We start from the raw sequence: 16,405 nt of genomic DNA on the forward strand, positions 1-16,405 counted from the left end.
TTCTAAAAGGAATACAAAATAAATCAGAAAAGAGTAAAAAGGAAATAAAGATACGCGATTATTCTAAATTTAATTTTACATTGCATAGAAACGATTTCTTTTCGCGTCTCATGCAATTAGCTTGCAATAATTCAACATTAGCCGGAAGCAAACATGCAGATAGAGCAGAATAGAAAAAAAAAAAAAAAAAACACAACCAAACTGCAGACATAAGATGGAAACACACTGAAGAGAACGTTCTCATCACAGGCAATTGATTTGCTGAGATAGGGACGCCAGATCCTTCGAACAACGCCGAGCGAACTTACAAATAGAAGCAAGGACTTGTAATACTAAGCCTTTTTCCTCGGTATTTCAAACTCGCAACACCTCTGTGCGCGAGCTACTCCGCTTTGTGTTATTTTGTTATCCAAACATATACGAATCTGAAGAAGAAAATACCTAAAATGATAAAAGGACTATCATAGACTTTTAGGATACTTTAGATCCTTAGAAGACACCCTCGTGGTCCTCCCAAAAGAGGGAAAATCATCGAAAACTTCGTCCATACCCAAAAGAAGGAAGAGATAATTGCCTAGCAGTCTACGATGCTGGAGTCCAGATTCATAAGTGGTCGTCGCCCAGAGTTAATCTCCAATCAATCTAGATGCTTGATGGACTAAAAACCTTCCCACTTCATTTTTCGGACTAGTGTCACTTAACAACCTTCAGGAACTGTGTATTAGTGAAGTGCTAGTGTGTGTGTTAATACAGACTACTACGAACTGGAATGGTTGGAACCAAAGCCGTAAGTAGTATTCATTTATTGGCAAATCCGAGTCAGTTGCAGTTTCTATACATACATTCTCCATCCTGCTCTCATATCTGAATGTTTCCTTTTAGGCTGTGTTGTTTCCAATCCAACACCAACCCAAAAATCTATCGGGAATTAAATTTCAAATTAGATTCGTTTTAAGAAACAAAGGCACTCGCATTAAAGCCTCACACATTGCCTTTGCTGTGAATGAATATTTCCTTTCTGCTCGCACATTTCCTCCTCGAAACTGTGTACCTTTTCATTCACCCAGAATGCTCTCCCAATAACTTAAAAATGAAGATACGTTCTAGGTTGAAGGTACGGAAACCTCATCTAGACAAGAACGTTTAATGTGCGCTGTGCCCTGAGACCAGGTAAGACTCAGGAGCATATGCACACAACGTTATTGTTATGGTCAGTCAGTTTACTTTCTGGCACAAATAGCAAAAAGAGCAAGGAATGGTTTTTGACAGGGAATTTTAGTAGCAGTGATTCAAGAAACATTTCCTCTACAACGAAGGAAACTGATCAAAATATGTCGTCTTACAAGCAACGTAATTTCTTAACAAACAAGCTTGACGAAGACCACAATTGGCACTGAAACGATGCGTCGAATTTCCATTTGCTATTTAGGTGCTTAAATGAGGACAAATTTTACATTTACGAGGATTGCACTGAAAGTTTCGGGAATCACGTACTGGGAACACTGTAATCTGTTAGATTTTGTTGTAGTTATAAAATGTCATTTTGCTCAGTCTAAATGCAAAACCGTATACAGCTCGGAATTTTTGTCATTGCAGAGCACCAGTTTGAAGTGAGGTGGTCGTGATCAAAAATGGACCTGACGAGAGAGCACTTTTGTGCCATGAAGGGTGTGTTTGGCGGATGACTACTACTTTTCCTGATGAAGCCCCATCTCACACAATCTAAAGGTGGTTTCAGGAATTCAGACATGGTCGGGTCCTAAGTGATGAGGATCGTGTAGGTAGTCCATCGACACCCATTGTGCCCAAAAACATTGAAGCTGTTCGTGAATTAATTAACTCTAATCAATATGTGACTTACAGCGAAATTCAGGCGACCTTAGTCATTGGCAGGAGCCAAATACAAACAATATTGCGTGATCATTTAGGTGTGAAAAACACTTTGCGCTCGTTGAATCCCACACAACTTAACTCAAGCACAAAAACACGCCCGTGTTAAGTGGTGCAAGGCTATCACGAAACGGTTCAAGCCTGGATAATCCAATTTGGTGTATAACATCGTAACGGGTGATGAAACGTGGATTTATGCATATGAACCGGAAACAACGCGACAATCTGCTATGTGGGTGCTCCGTAATTAACCTAAACCAACCAAAGTTGTGTGAGCAGACAGTCCAACCCCAACCGTCGAATCATTCTGCATCACGACAATGCCAGCTCGCACACAGTAAATGGCACAAGTGGTTTTATGGACCAGAAAAACGTTGGTGTCATAACAGAGCCAGCTTATTCCCCTGATTTAGCCCCAAGTGATTTTATTTTGATCCCAACTATCAAGAACATGTTGCGTAGAAAGCACTTTTGCACTCCAGTAGAAGCCCATCGTGGCATACAAACTGCATGTTTTACAGGTACTAATTTCGGAGTGGCATAACTGTTTCACGATGTGGTTCTATCGCATAAAACAATGCATTGCTGCACAGGGGAAATACTTTGAAAAACAATAAAAAGAAAAAAACTGCTGTACTTTGATGTTCTTGCGTTCTATCATTTTCCCAAAAAGTTTCAGTACAATCCTCGTAATTACGTAAAATGTGTTTGATTCATAACTAGCTTCTGTTCGTAGAGCACATGTTGAAACTCACAACATTTATTGTCTTTTGACCAACAAATTTACCACAGTAATGTACTTAAATAAAATAAATTACATATGAACAATATGTATTTTCTAAAGTCGGTTAAGAACTGAAACCTTACTTAGCCTTTTTATTTTCGAATTCTTCCTTTTCCCTCTTCGCTTCCTCCATTCTCTCTAGCCTGGCTTGATGTCTCCATCGGAAGAGGGACGGCGTATCGATATTTGGATGAGTTTCATCTTCATCGTCCGAGATCTACAAAGCATAAAGAAATAAAAATCTCAGTTTATTATAAGGAGAAACTCAGTCCCAATCAAAAGTGCAAGCTAATTCTACAAAGTTCTCGTACCTATACTTCGGAGCAAATAAACTAATCTTCACATTCCGGTGAAGCTCATGTGGTTAGGATCCCACATTAAGGGGTAGGCCCACGTCTCCTCTAGCCTCGCTGCTGATAGGGACGACAAACTCTAACCAACCAACCAATCTTATCATCATCATCGTAGGTATTCTGCCATTATTGGCAGGTCACTTGCTACAGTTGAGAAGCTTCCACGGTCTTCCACTAACTTCTTTGTCTTCACGTACGATTTCTCTGTTTCGATATCGTCCATTAATTGTAGTCTCCTTTTCTCCCTCCCTCTCTTTCCTCCCACCATACCCTCCAGCACGCCCCTCGTGATACAATTTTTTCTTAGCCAATGCCCAACCAGTTTTCCTTCCTCTTCTTAATAATATTTAAAATTGTTCTTTTCTCTCCCACCATTTATAATACCCTCTCATTCGTTTAACGCTCGACCCAGCTAATTCTTTCATTCTTCTCCACACCCGCATTTCGAAAGGTTTCAGCTGTTTCTCATTACTTTTGCGTAATATCCATGTTTCTGACCCATACAGTACAATACTTCACACGAGGCATTTTATGAGTCTTTTTCTCAACTCTTTATTCAACGTCCCACAAAACACTATTTTCTTCCTCCTAAAGGCTTCTTTTTCGCCATTCCTATCCTTGCTTTTATTTCACGTTCACATTTCATATCATTACTAATAATATTATCCAGGTATCGAAAACTAGTCACCTGTTCTAGCAACCTTAACAATAAATACAAATTCTTACTCGTTAGAACATCCGAAAGGCACGAACATTCCGAACGATTTCGAGGCACTCCATACTCTTAAATAAACTCTTTGCTTGCAACACCAACTCCGTACTTGTTTCAGATTCTGTTTTCATAATATTTCGGTTATCCCCGTGAAACGATTCCATCCATTTAAAATAATGTTCCCTGTCCTGGAATACAGTACATATGGGTTCTCTGAAGAGCTGGTAACACGTCAAGAAATATCAGCCATAAAATATCGTAATATCCCATGTGATGTTGTAAAGAAACAATTTCACATGTCAGTGTTTACAAACACCACCTTCGGCACAAAAAAAAAAAAAAAAAAAAAAAAAAAAACTTTACATCAGATAAATCTACAATTACTTGCAAACGACGGCTTCTAGCCCCTCCCACGGAGGAGAAGACGACATCGGAACAGCAGCGCCACCGCCACACAAAGAACACTATAAATTGGATGGATCATGGCAATTCTGCACCAATTTTCTGGTGTCCCTCCTATTGTTTCCTTCAAAACAATACGAGTAACCTAACCCCAGGGCCTCTAGTCTGTTTTAGGACTACGCCTATCCTTTCTCCTGGCTTAGCCTGCTTCGGGGCTTTGTTGGCTAATTAACCTACCCACTGCTTGCTTCGGGCACCTAATACCACTTCGCCTAGCCTGCTTCGGAGCTCTGCAGAGATCCTGTCTGCAACCTTATGGTCAAAGACCACCTATAACTAACCTTTAATAACTAAAAAATTAAATTGTACAGTATTTTATGAAAATACTTTTATAAAAAAAAAAATATAATAAAATTGGTAGTGGGTGGGAGTTTAATTCCAAACATTCTTTTTATTAACCTATACCTATATGAAAGAAAGTTTTACATGGTGGAGGCGCCGGAGAGTCTTCAATTCAAAAAAACTTTTCTTCATTTCTTGAGCTGGTTACCAAGTTTTGCATAGATTTAATGAAAGACTTGTATTCAAAAAATAATTTATCTTGATCTATATCTATCAAAAATGAAATGGAAACATATTCACAAACTCAAAGAAATTTGAAGAAGACGAAAGTCCTTCTCTCCTTGCTCAATAGAAACGTTATAAATAACATTAGTCATTTGTTCCAGCAGAAGAAACACTTGTGATTGTTAAAAATACGCTTTACACGACGTAAAAAACAGTTCAAATTATATTTATGCAAGTCGTCCGTGCATTTAAGACATCTACACATAGCAGGCGTGTTTTTATACTTTTCTATTGACTATTTTACTTCTTCCTCTGGCAATTTTTCTGCACAGCCGCGGCAAATTTTCTGCGATCACATCGCAGATCACGGCATGTTCTGCTATGGGGGTTATGATATTGAAAACACAAATGTCATATCCATTATATGCAACTCCTACACAATGCAATGTCATATCCATTATCTTCTTTGAATACGGAAAACTAATTGATTCACTCCGACTCCCCTTTCTTTCCCGTAAATTTTATGTATTTTTCGTATTTCTGGACATTCCGACACTTAACCCTATGTTTGTACTAACTTAGGTTATTAGCTTCAGGGATTGGTATCATTCTGCTGTGCAAAGTAACATCTGCAGCGCAATTGATTTACAGTGGGGGGGGGGGGAATACGTAAAACGTGTGGTAGGTAGTCACTGCAAACTAGTATTACATCTAGTTCGTGTTAGTTTAGGACCGACGCAGGAGTACGTCTATGGGGTGCAGGCATATTAGCGAGGATGGGTAAACGCGAACAGGAGGCTTTGCTTAATCACCTTCTATCTACGTGTTTCCATGCTTGAAACCAATTACGGTGCTGTTGTAGTTTTGGCGCACCACCTTTTGGAAGATTTACAGGTATAATCAATACCTTACACGAAAAGATGTGTTTGTAAGGAACAAATTTCTGCAGGCGACAGAATTAAATACAAAATAATACAGCTCTATTTTAGGTTTACGAGTACACGGTTACTACTGAAAATCATTAAAAGTGCTGTATGACGGAAAATAAGTGAGTGCATAGAAAAGATGACTCTATTACAATGCTATTTCCCACCGGGCTCATTCCACGTCAAATCACCCAGGCCATGTCACCCACCAATTCAGATTTTAATGAAACTTCGTGTACTTGTTAACACTACTAAGGTATGAAGACCTGTAAAATGTTTCTTCCGAAATCCTAATAATTTGTGAGAAATACGAGACCAAAGTTTCAGAATTTCAGGCATCTCGGTCGTTCTCGAGACCATCTAATATTTCGTAGAGCTTAATACAAAAATTCATATCTTAGTATCTAAGTGATGTATCACTTGAAAATTTCTACCCGCAGTTTATGTGTCTGTAGAGCTGAAAAAAAAAAATCAAGATCGCTGTACATTAAGGGTGAAAAATGCACCCTTGCACTTCAAAATAGTTATTTTTTTGTGTGTATATTTCTAATTTTACATAATGCGCATTATCGCTGTGAGGCGGACCAATTACCTTGACGCTCTTTTTTTAAAAATTGAATTTTAAGGTATGTTCTAAGATACTGTAAAATAAAATTGGTGGTTTAATCAGGTTAGAAACATTCATTCTCGAAATTTTATAGTTTTTTTTTTTTTTTTTTTTTTTTTTTTGGCCGAACTATTAATATAATGAAAGTGAATTTAATGTTAAAATTGAATTAAATTTCCAAATCTACAGTCCATTATCTTTCAAGTAAAGTAGAAATGAAGGTTACATAACAGTCAAAGGGAAGCCAGTGCCAGATAAAAGTCCTGCCATCCAAACTTAACCCAACCGCACAAACTCAAGTGCAAGCTTTTAATCATGATGCAAAGTTTTGTATGACTAGAAGAGTAAATATTTATTTAATAGATTTGCTGATATATGTATCTATAGTGTCAAAGAATTTACGTTTATAGTTGTTACATATACAGGGTGTCTCAAAAGTCCCCTGACAGGGTAACTGTTATTATCATAGTTACAACAAAATGTAAGAGGAAAAACAGTTTCCAAATATGATGTTTTCAATCTAAAGTGAAGGATTTTTTTAAAATCGGACTAGCCGTTTGGGCTGAGCACTCTTTATGCGCCCAATGTTAAACGAAAATGCAACGTTGCCACTTACCTGGATCCACAACATAAGTGAATGAAGTTACTGTTTGAAATGGAGGCTGGCCATCGAACGTAAAAGACAGTAACTTCATTCACTTATGTTGTGGGTCCAGGTAAATAGCAATGTTGCATATTCGTTTAACATTGGGTACATAAAGAGTGTACAGTCCAAACGGCTAGTTCGATTTAAAAAAATCCTTCACTTTAGATTGAAAACATCATATTTGGAGACGATTTTCCCTCTGACATGTTGTTGTAACTCTGATAATAACCGAGTTACCCTATGTCAGGGGACTTGAGACATCCTGTACACAAGGACAAATGTTCATTTCATGAGCACCGGAATAAAATACTTTCTCCATCTGAAGTTCTAAACTCTCTGTTATTTTTAGAGTTACTGTGTAGCTTTCAGTATTTGAGACAAAGTGAGATTGACCGAATTTGCAACTGGAAGGGGGGGGGGGGAGTAAATTTCATTTCTTCACCTCAGAACTTTTTAGCTGTGAATGTACACGATGCATAATAAACTATCAAATCTAATGCAGGACTAGTTACGGATTGAAAATTGTTTAGTTAACGCGAACATGCAGGTTGTGTCTTGAACTACCAAGCTGATGTGAAAAATCTTGTCTGAGCAATGCGAGTAGGAACATGTCTAATCTTGCCTGATTCTGCATTGTGGCCGTACAGTAACTTATTCATTTCGGTTTCAGCTGTGTTTCTGTGCAGATATTTATGTCGTGTTGAGTGCTTAAGACTGAATACTTATTGGGGTTGCTGCAAGATAGTGTTGTTTATTCTTTCAAGTGATAATTCGGCCTACAACGATGTCGCGAAGTGAATTAGAACAGTGAAGTGTAGGAAAGGAAACTAAAAGTGAATGCCACAAAAACAGCTATACACGGGTGGTCAAATTGCATTGTATTATCAGTGCATCCGAGAAAGAATTGTTATCCCAAAGGAGTGGAATCAGTTCTGATTTGTTAAGTAGTGTTTTAAACATCATAAAACATTACTTGAAGAAGTATGAACATTACCAGACAAGTTATTTTGATTCATTTAATTGCCACAAAAAACAATCACTAAGGCTTCGCGAAAAGTATGTGTTGATTTTGCTAATGAAATTAATAAAAACATTGACTCTGTAAAGGCTATTCCTGGACAAAAAATATGCGGTAAATGCAGAAACGAACTTGGGATTTCCTTTGAATGCAAAGACGTGGACGGATTTAGTGAACACGATGTATCTGTTTTAGAAGAATCTGTCGCAAAAAACGAAACTGTTGAGCATCTTAATGTTTCACTTATAGCATTAGAGGAGTCACCTCTAAAATTCCATGCCATTCCGTCACACAGCAAGCCTGCATATGCTAAAAGAAAGCTTGACTCACCAAGTTCTGCTCTGAAAAGTAAAATAAGCAAAATTGTGGGAAAAGAGCTTTTCTCTAAACAAGATTCTTGTAAAATTTCAAAAGATGTGAAACAAAAGGCTCATGATATGGATAAACTTCTTGATTTAATAAGGGCCAAACTCCAAGGTAAAATCAGTAAAAGAGAAAAAGTACAACTGTTAACTTTAGTGCCTTCATCTTGGAGCAGGAAACAGATTGTCGATAAATTTAATGTGAGTGAATATGCCGTCCGGCAAGCAAGGGAAGTTCTGAAGAATAAAGTAATTTTAGCTATTCCTAAATTGAGAAAGGGAAAACATCTGAGTGAAGATACAATTCAAATAGTAAAGAATTTATACGTTGGTAATGAATATTCCAGAATTCTACCTGCAAAAACAGAGAGTATTTCAAAAAATGTACACATGGAGAAGCGATTATTACTTGGGAATTTAAACGAATTATACTCCTCATTTAAACATCAACATCCCAACATTAAAACTGGATATTCTAAATTTTGCACGCTACGTCCTAAGTGGTGTGTATTAGCAGGTTCTGCTGTGACACATTCCGTGTGCGTGTGTACAATACATCAAAACGTTATTCTCCTACTGCATGTATATCATATAAAAGAGACATACCAAGACTTGATCCTTCATCTGGATTGTTCTGTGTACAGCCGGGATTGCATGCTGAGGCATTGTTCCGAGTGTCCCTTCAGTGAAATTTTGAGGCAGCTTCTGATTGCAAAATTCGAGGATTTTGATCCTGGGGAGAAAGTATACATCGGGACAGCCTTAAAGGGCTCTTTCCCCAACCACTGCTTCCTTTCACCCCCACAAACTCTCGGTTACTTCTCGCGAGCGTGTAAGCTGTCAGAGTTGCCGTACCTCCGATTCACTTGTGTAGTTAAAAGTTCCAGCAAAATAAGGAGAAAGCTTTCCTTCCTATTTCCAGTTAACAACAACAAAAATTTAAAATATATATATATATTTCAACTAGAAAAAGGAAAGGAATCGAGGCAGCATTGGTTTTTTGCCAGAACGGATCATAAATCTCTCCTGCGGAGACTAGTTAGCGGAAGGTTTAGAGGGGTGGACAGGGTTTTCAGAATTCTTGGAAAAAGAGCTCTCTAAGTATGACCCAAAGTTTAACATATTATCAACGGACAGAACAGAATTGGTGAAAAGTACTGTCACACTGGACGAGTATGTGACAATTTTGATACGAAAGTTTGAAAAGCTTGTGCCACATTCAGATGACTTGGAACACGATGTCGCATTTGTTTATGAGACTCAGAAACAAATAACTTCTTTTCTGAAAGAGCAATTTCCATATGTTAAAAATGTAAATTACTTTAGTGATGGATGCGCTGCGCACTACAAGAATTGTAAAAACTTCATGAACTTGTGTTACCATTATGAAGATTTCTCCTTAAATGCATCATGGACATTTTTTGCTACAAGCCATGATAAATCCCCATGTGATGGTATTAATGGGACATTAAACGTCTGCTTACTAAAGAAAGTCTTCAAAGATGTTCTGATTTTTTAAATACGCCACAAAAAGTTTTTACCTTCTGTAGATCTCGCATTGAACATATAAATTTCAGCTTGCTGAAAAAAGAAACTCTCATAAATACACGCAAAAAAACTACAAAATCGTTTTTCTGGTGCAAAAACAATTCCTGGAACACGATCATATCATCAATTCTCTCCTCTAAGCCAAACCTCGATTGGGACAAAGCGAATCAGTGCTGATCCAGATTTCAGTTCCATTTTTCATTTTACTGAAGAAAAGACATCTTCTCAAATGAACATCGCGGACATCATCGCTAATTCGTATTTTGCATGTGTTTACGATAACCATTGGTTTTTTTGGATTAGTGTTAGGTAAAGATGGAAGAGGAAAATGATGTTGAAGTCAAGTTTATGCACCCTTTTGGACCGGCTCCATCCTATTACTGGCCTTCTGCAGGAAAAGACAACGTATGCCATGTTCCGATATCCAATATTATTTGTTCTGTGTGTGCCCCCTTTACTAAAGGTACTGGAAGAGTATATTATTTCTCAGATAAGGAGGTTAAGTTTGTGGAGGAACAATACAAATGAAAATGAAATGAAATCTTTAAGTTTAACGTCCCACGGTTATGCCGGTTAGGCTAAAGGAGACGGTGATAATGAGTAATGAATGAAATGGTGGAATGAAGAAAGTGGGAGGAAACGGGAGAACCCCGAGAAAACCCACGCACACGGTGTTTGTCCACCACAAAGTTCACTTGGCGGGAGCAGGGTTTGAACCCGAGACCCCTAGCACCAGAGGTGAATGCTCTACCACTGAGCCACCGTGGCCCCAGGAACAATACAGGCTGCGTTTTGCTTAAACGAAGTAGCAAGTTCCTTCAGTCTCAAATAGTGAAATCCAATCACCGTAATTCGCATATGCTGAGGTAAGAAAATGATTTAATGCACAAGGAGTTTTGCGTATTTCTTCGCTTACAAATTTTCAATTTAATATAGTGGAAAAGTTCAATCATTATTTTTATTTCGTTTTGAAGAGTAAAATGTAACTGTCGTAAATGTTGATGATAAAAAAAAAAAAGTACGAAACTGAGTTTTGATCTGTATTTTGTATTGGTCCTGTTGATCCTATTTGTAAATTACGTTTATGGAAGTACGTCTTCCCAATCGATAAATAATCCGGTACTCCCCCCCCCCCCCCGGACTGTCATATAGCCTTCATTTCTACGTTTTTTGAAAGATAATGGACTGTAGATTTGGAAAATTAATTCAATTTTAACATAAAATTGACTTTGATTATATCAATAGCTCGGCAAACAGATTTTTAAAAATAAAATTTCGAAAGTGAATGGTTCTAGCCTGGTTATCCCGCTTCTCTGAACCCCTACACACTTCAACACAAACAACACGTATACTTAGTAATTACTTGAGACCTATGTGAGTGAATCGAGCAATGATGTGCCAATACCTTGCTTGCATCAATGGCAATACCACTTTACAGATGACACGAAAAGCTGGCGCGTTAAATGAGAATTACTATCCGAAGCATTCAAAAAACCACTAATTTTATTTTACAATCTCTTAGAACATACTTTAAAACTCATTTTTTTAAAAAAAGAGGTAATTGGTCCGCCTCACAGCGATAATATGCATTACGTGAAATTAGAAATTTACACAAAAAAATTAACAATTTTGAAGTGCAAGGGTGCATTTTTCACCCTTAATGTACAGCAATCTTGATGGGTTTGATTTTTTTTTCAGCTCTAGTCTTATATAAACTGCGGGTTGAAATTTCCAAGTGATACATTACTTAGATACTGAGCTTTTGTATTAAACTCTACGAAATATTAGATGGTCTCGAGAACGACCGGGATGCCTGAAATTTTGAAACTTTGGTCTCGTATTTCTCACAAACTATTAGGATTTCGGAAGAAAAATTTTACAGGTCTTCATACCTTAGTAGTGTTAACAAGTACACGAAGTTTCATTAAAATCTGAACCGGAGGGTGACATTTAGGACTTTTTTCTAAGTGATTTGACGTGGAATGAGCCCCGGGGGTATATTTCTGCACGTGTACAGAACCTGTATTTTATATTTACTATAACGATATGAATAGATATAAACTATTGAATCACCCTCATATTTCCCAACGCCAATTCTTAGAAGTAAAACGCAATCAGCTAACATTTGGAGGAGAATGAAGCGCGAATTTTTTACCCCAAATGGTGCCTCATTTTTCCAGACAGCCCTGCTTCTTTCCGTCAGCCCAAAGAAGGCAAAGAATTTTGCTACTCTCATGATCAACGCCCACGCAGAATAGACTCACGAAGTGACGACAGATTCTACCTGAAAATCCAATATTTTTATATAACCATTGATTTTATATTTTATTGGGATGATCAGTGTCTTTAATATGGTTTTAATTAACTTATGGATTATTTATTATGTATTATTAGTAAAACAATGAAGCAAAAACTTAATGTTTCATCTGCACTATATTTCAGTTTGGTAGTGTATTCTTGCGCTGCTCAACGAGTTACAAACTGACGCTCTTAGGAGACGCGCGTCAGAGTATTTACATCCTTCATGTGAGTTCGGCGTACTCAGCATACACTAACTGAAACCATTGAAGTGCATAGGATTTTAGTGTTTAAATTACCAAACAAAATCCAAAATGGTTTCCAGCATCATTGTGTTAAAATGCTAGTGAAAACATTATAATAATTTCATCTATCAGTTAATAATGTTAAACAGCAAGAAAATGTAATGAAAACTCACAATACGCAGTTCCTGACAGCTTACAGACCGAATCATATTTTTTTTTTTTACACATCCTAATGGAAGTGAAATATCGTCCCGTGATCGTTTAAATTAAGGGCCAATGTGGTGATAAGCGAAAAATTATATATAATTCAAAATATTATTGTGTTGTTTTAAAGTCATATGTGATTTGTTTAGTGAAATTACAAATGAAGCATTACTAGTATAAAATCATGACAAGTGCCATAAACTCATATCATTGTCAAAACTTACTTCTTTTCACAACCCTCGCTTAGGCGCGTACCAACCATCGCTGACGCGCCTGCGCCCTTCGGACGCACCCTTGCGCGCCCATTACATTCGCCCTGCCATGACTCGATTATAGCAATCGTGCTTTTCAGTGGGTACCTGGTACAGGTTTGTTTGTTTTATGCACTAGTTTTTATGCCACAAATGAGAAAGCCGTATTTATACACAAACAGTAAAAGAATTGTAAATTTTCGACAATTACTTTCTGGTGGTCCTTTGAATATTATCTACACCAAATGAGATAATTTTATGTAGCCAAGCGGAAACCTTTTAGGGTACAAGAAGGAAATCAATGAAATAATTGATATTTGTTATAATTCTTGGTTATAGTTAAGGAGCCGTACTTCCCATTTAGGGAAGGACGAGAAACGCCATACTTTCAGGCATTATTCATTGACTATCTAGGATGTTAAAAAGTAGGTAATAGACTGAGTTCTTGCCCTTGTACTTAGGGTGTTTAGGTAGTGCAACAGTAAGATGTATCGTCGTGCACGGGAGATGAGAAGTAGCTGTTCTTAACTATTACCTAATTCTTTCTAGTGGTGCACCAAAAGTAAGCCATTACGGAATTACTGTTTTTAAGCGACCACACCACCTTGATGTTAATGGAAACTGGACCCGTTTTATTGTTAATCTTCTTGCGGCTTACCAAAAGTCAGTCTGTAGCGTGTATACAAAGTATCCAGTATCGTTTTGCGATTTCCATAATTTCACTTTTTTTCGTACTTAAATTAGACATCTCCCCTTCATAAAACACACAATTTTGATCTACATAAATAACTCTTCTAGAACCATATATATTTTTAGACAGCCTGCCGAAATACGAAATAAATTAATGTCAACATCCTGTAATAATGAAAACAATGCACCCCATTCAGGTAGTACTTCAGAAATAAGAAAAAGGTAATAAGTTTACAATTTTTCAGCCATATATATTCTCACCTGAACATTTGATATTTACAACTAAATAGGACAATACATATTTATAAAACCTAAATATTCCTCACCTCAATATCCTTCCATTTACTGTAGTCCACCATCTTGATAACTTCTTCTTTTACTCAACCAAATTTTCTGGAAAATTCTGTAACAATCTGTGCACACTAACACTATTTCCTTTTGCGGATCAGAACAAGATCCTCAAACAAGGATAGTTATACGCAAGATTTGCAGATAGCAATACAACGCAAAAAATACAATAGACAAAGGTCAATGCCGATGATCTTTCAAAAAACCAAAAGCAAAATTTTGCGTTTCATTGGCCTAAAACTCTAAAGAATGAGTCCCAAATTTTTTGAAGAAAACGATTAGACAAACCATTTTACTCTTTCGTATACGCACTCATATAGGATTTGATGGGGTTCGAGATGCAGAGTCTTCTTCGATAACGATTTCCGTCATCGCAACGCAGAGTGTTTTTCGTTGTCTAAACATTAGGGCCCAATGCAGAGTCGTTTTCACGTATGCTTAGCGTCATACCAAATGTCTGACTACTGCAGGAAACATATGTTACTCGAACTCCTTAGAATGGCACTAATCACACGTCAGAACGACTCTGCATAAGGCCCTCTATTTGATGCCTGGTGGGAAGTAGAACGCGAGTGCTTTTGAAATACCCCCTTTTTTGAAATTAATAAAAATGAAATGAAATATTTAAGTTCCACGTCCCACGATTATGCCGGTTAGGCTAAAAGAGCCAGTGAAGATGAGAAATGAATGAAATGGTGGAATAAAGAACGTGGGAGGGAATGGGAGAACCCCGAGAAAACCCATGAGCACGGTGTTTGTCCACCACAAAGTCCACACGGCGCGAGCTGTGATCGAACCAGGAACTCCAAGCACCGGAGGTTGTAACTAATGAAATTATATATGTAAAGTAATAATAATAATAATAATAATAATAATAATAATAATAATAATAATAATAATAATAATAATAATAATAATAATAATAATAATAATAATAAATGAGTGTTTAAGCCCTGTATTTATTTCTTCAACTTGGTCGTACAGCTAATCGACAGAGGCGGATCTAGCCCTGGCCGTGGGGCCTACCATCCTAGTTTTTTTTAGTGACAAAAGTAATTTCAGCTAGTATTTATATATTTTTGAAAGTTTATAATAAATTCATGATATACCTATTACAATGTGGGTTCTGGCTGCCCCCCAATTTTCCCCTTCTAGATCCGTTTCTAAATATAGTTTATAACTAATTTACTAAAATCTTAGTAGTGCCAAAGATTGATCTTCTGGGAAGTAAGTTTTTGACTATTACTGCACAATACTTGTCTAACATAGGAAATTACATAAATATCGTAAGGATCGCAAATGAAACACGTTTTTTTTCTGTATCACTATAATCAGGGGGCAGTGGCGTCGGAAGTATTTTTCAGCTGGGGCAAACTGCTGTTTTGAAAATAGACACGGGAATGTAACATAGATAAGATAATACGAATATATGTTCGTCATGTAACAATAATTTGATTTGGTTGGATAATAATAATAATAATAATAATAATACACAGCTGTAAACAGTTTCGTGGGAGTGAAATTTCCATTTATGAGAAGCGTTTTTGTTTAGAAAATACAGCTTTAGATTAATTAATCTAGTGTCAGTTTTGTGCTGGATTTCTGTCTGATGCAGAAATTTTCAAGCTTTGAAATCAAGAGTAAAATCATATAAAATTGTAAAAATTGTACTGCTTACAATGTTTGTAAATACAACTTTTTCCACTTTATATATATACAGGTACATATTTTTAACTGTATTGGAAATGACCATGCGGTCACTATTAAAGAATCTTAAAGCTACTTAAATCACTTGGAAACGAGGAAATTAAAATTATATTTTTAAAAATCCAGTTTTGTTGTTGCAGCACACTGTAATATTAGAAATTCATATTTAGAACTACAAACTTTTTAGTACTTTGTAGTCAGTGGTGCCCACCCCCCCTTATGTCTATGACGCACCCCCCCAATTGTCTATCCGTAGGTGTTCTTCCATGAAAAAAATCTTCTTTTCGATTAATTTTACCCCCCCTCATCAAACATATTTATATAGATTTTAACCCCCCCCAAATATTTCAATGACGCAGTTTGCGTCATAGCCCCCCCTTGTGGGCACCCCTGTTGTAGTAGAAAATAACTTGAACACTATAAAACAGGCTACATAATCAAGTAAAAAATAAGAAAATATATTTTTTTTCCTACTTACGTGCCAAAAATGGAAAAATGGAATTTTCACTAAAGACTTCATGAAATTTATATAGAAAATTCAATTATCTTAATTATCCAGAGTTACTTATATTTTTTTTTTTACTACACTTATTTCAGTATATCCAGTTTGTTATTACATTCACCTCTCCTCCTAATGTCATTATATTCACTTCACTTCACACTAATAAAGCACTAGTCTACACAATTAATAAGGAGTAATTCAAATTTATATTGAATTTTAGGTGCTATTTTGTAATATAAAGAATTGGTTATATAACGCTTAACATTTTCACTTACTTGATTCTAAATTTATTTCTTTTCAAAATTGACCAAAAGTGGCTTTCCTTTCGCTTGTCTTTGATATGAA

At 36.7% G+C, this 16,405-nt stretch overlaps 1 protein-coding gene across 1 annotated transcript in view; it reads right to left on the reverse strand.

Annotated features, from left to right (window-relative positions):
* Cdc37 (cell division cycle protein 37) overlaps positions 1-13,986 on the reverse strand; it is a 33,800-nt gene extending 19,814 nt beyond the window's left edge. The window contains exons 1-2 of the mRNA XM_081752768.1: positions 13,830-13,986; positions 2,758-2,891 (exon numbers count right to left, since the gene is read on the reverse strand). Coding sequence (XP_081608894.1) covers positions 2,758-2,891; positions 13,830-13,862 — 167 coding nt within the window. The 5' untranslated portion in view covers positions 13,863-13,986. The remainder of the gene's footprint in view (positions 1-2,757; positions 2,892-13,829) is intronic.
* Between the last annotated feature and the right edge of the window lie 2,419 nt (positions 13,987-16,405).

Source organism: Thermobia domestica, chromosome 3 (genome assembly GCF_964235325.1).
Source record: "Thermobia domestica chromosome 3, izTheDome1.hap1.1, whole genome shotgun sequence".
NCBI lineage: Eukaryota > Metazoa > Arthropoda > Insecta > Zygentoma > Lepismatidae > Thermobia > Thermobia domestica.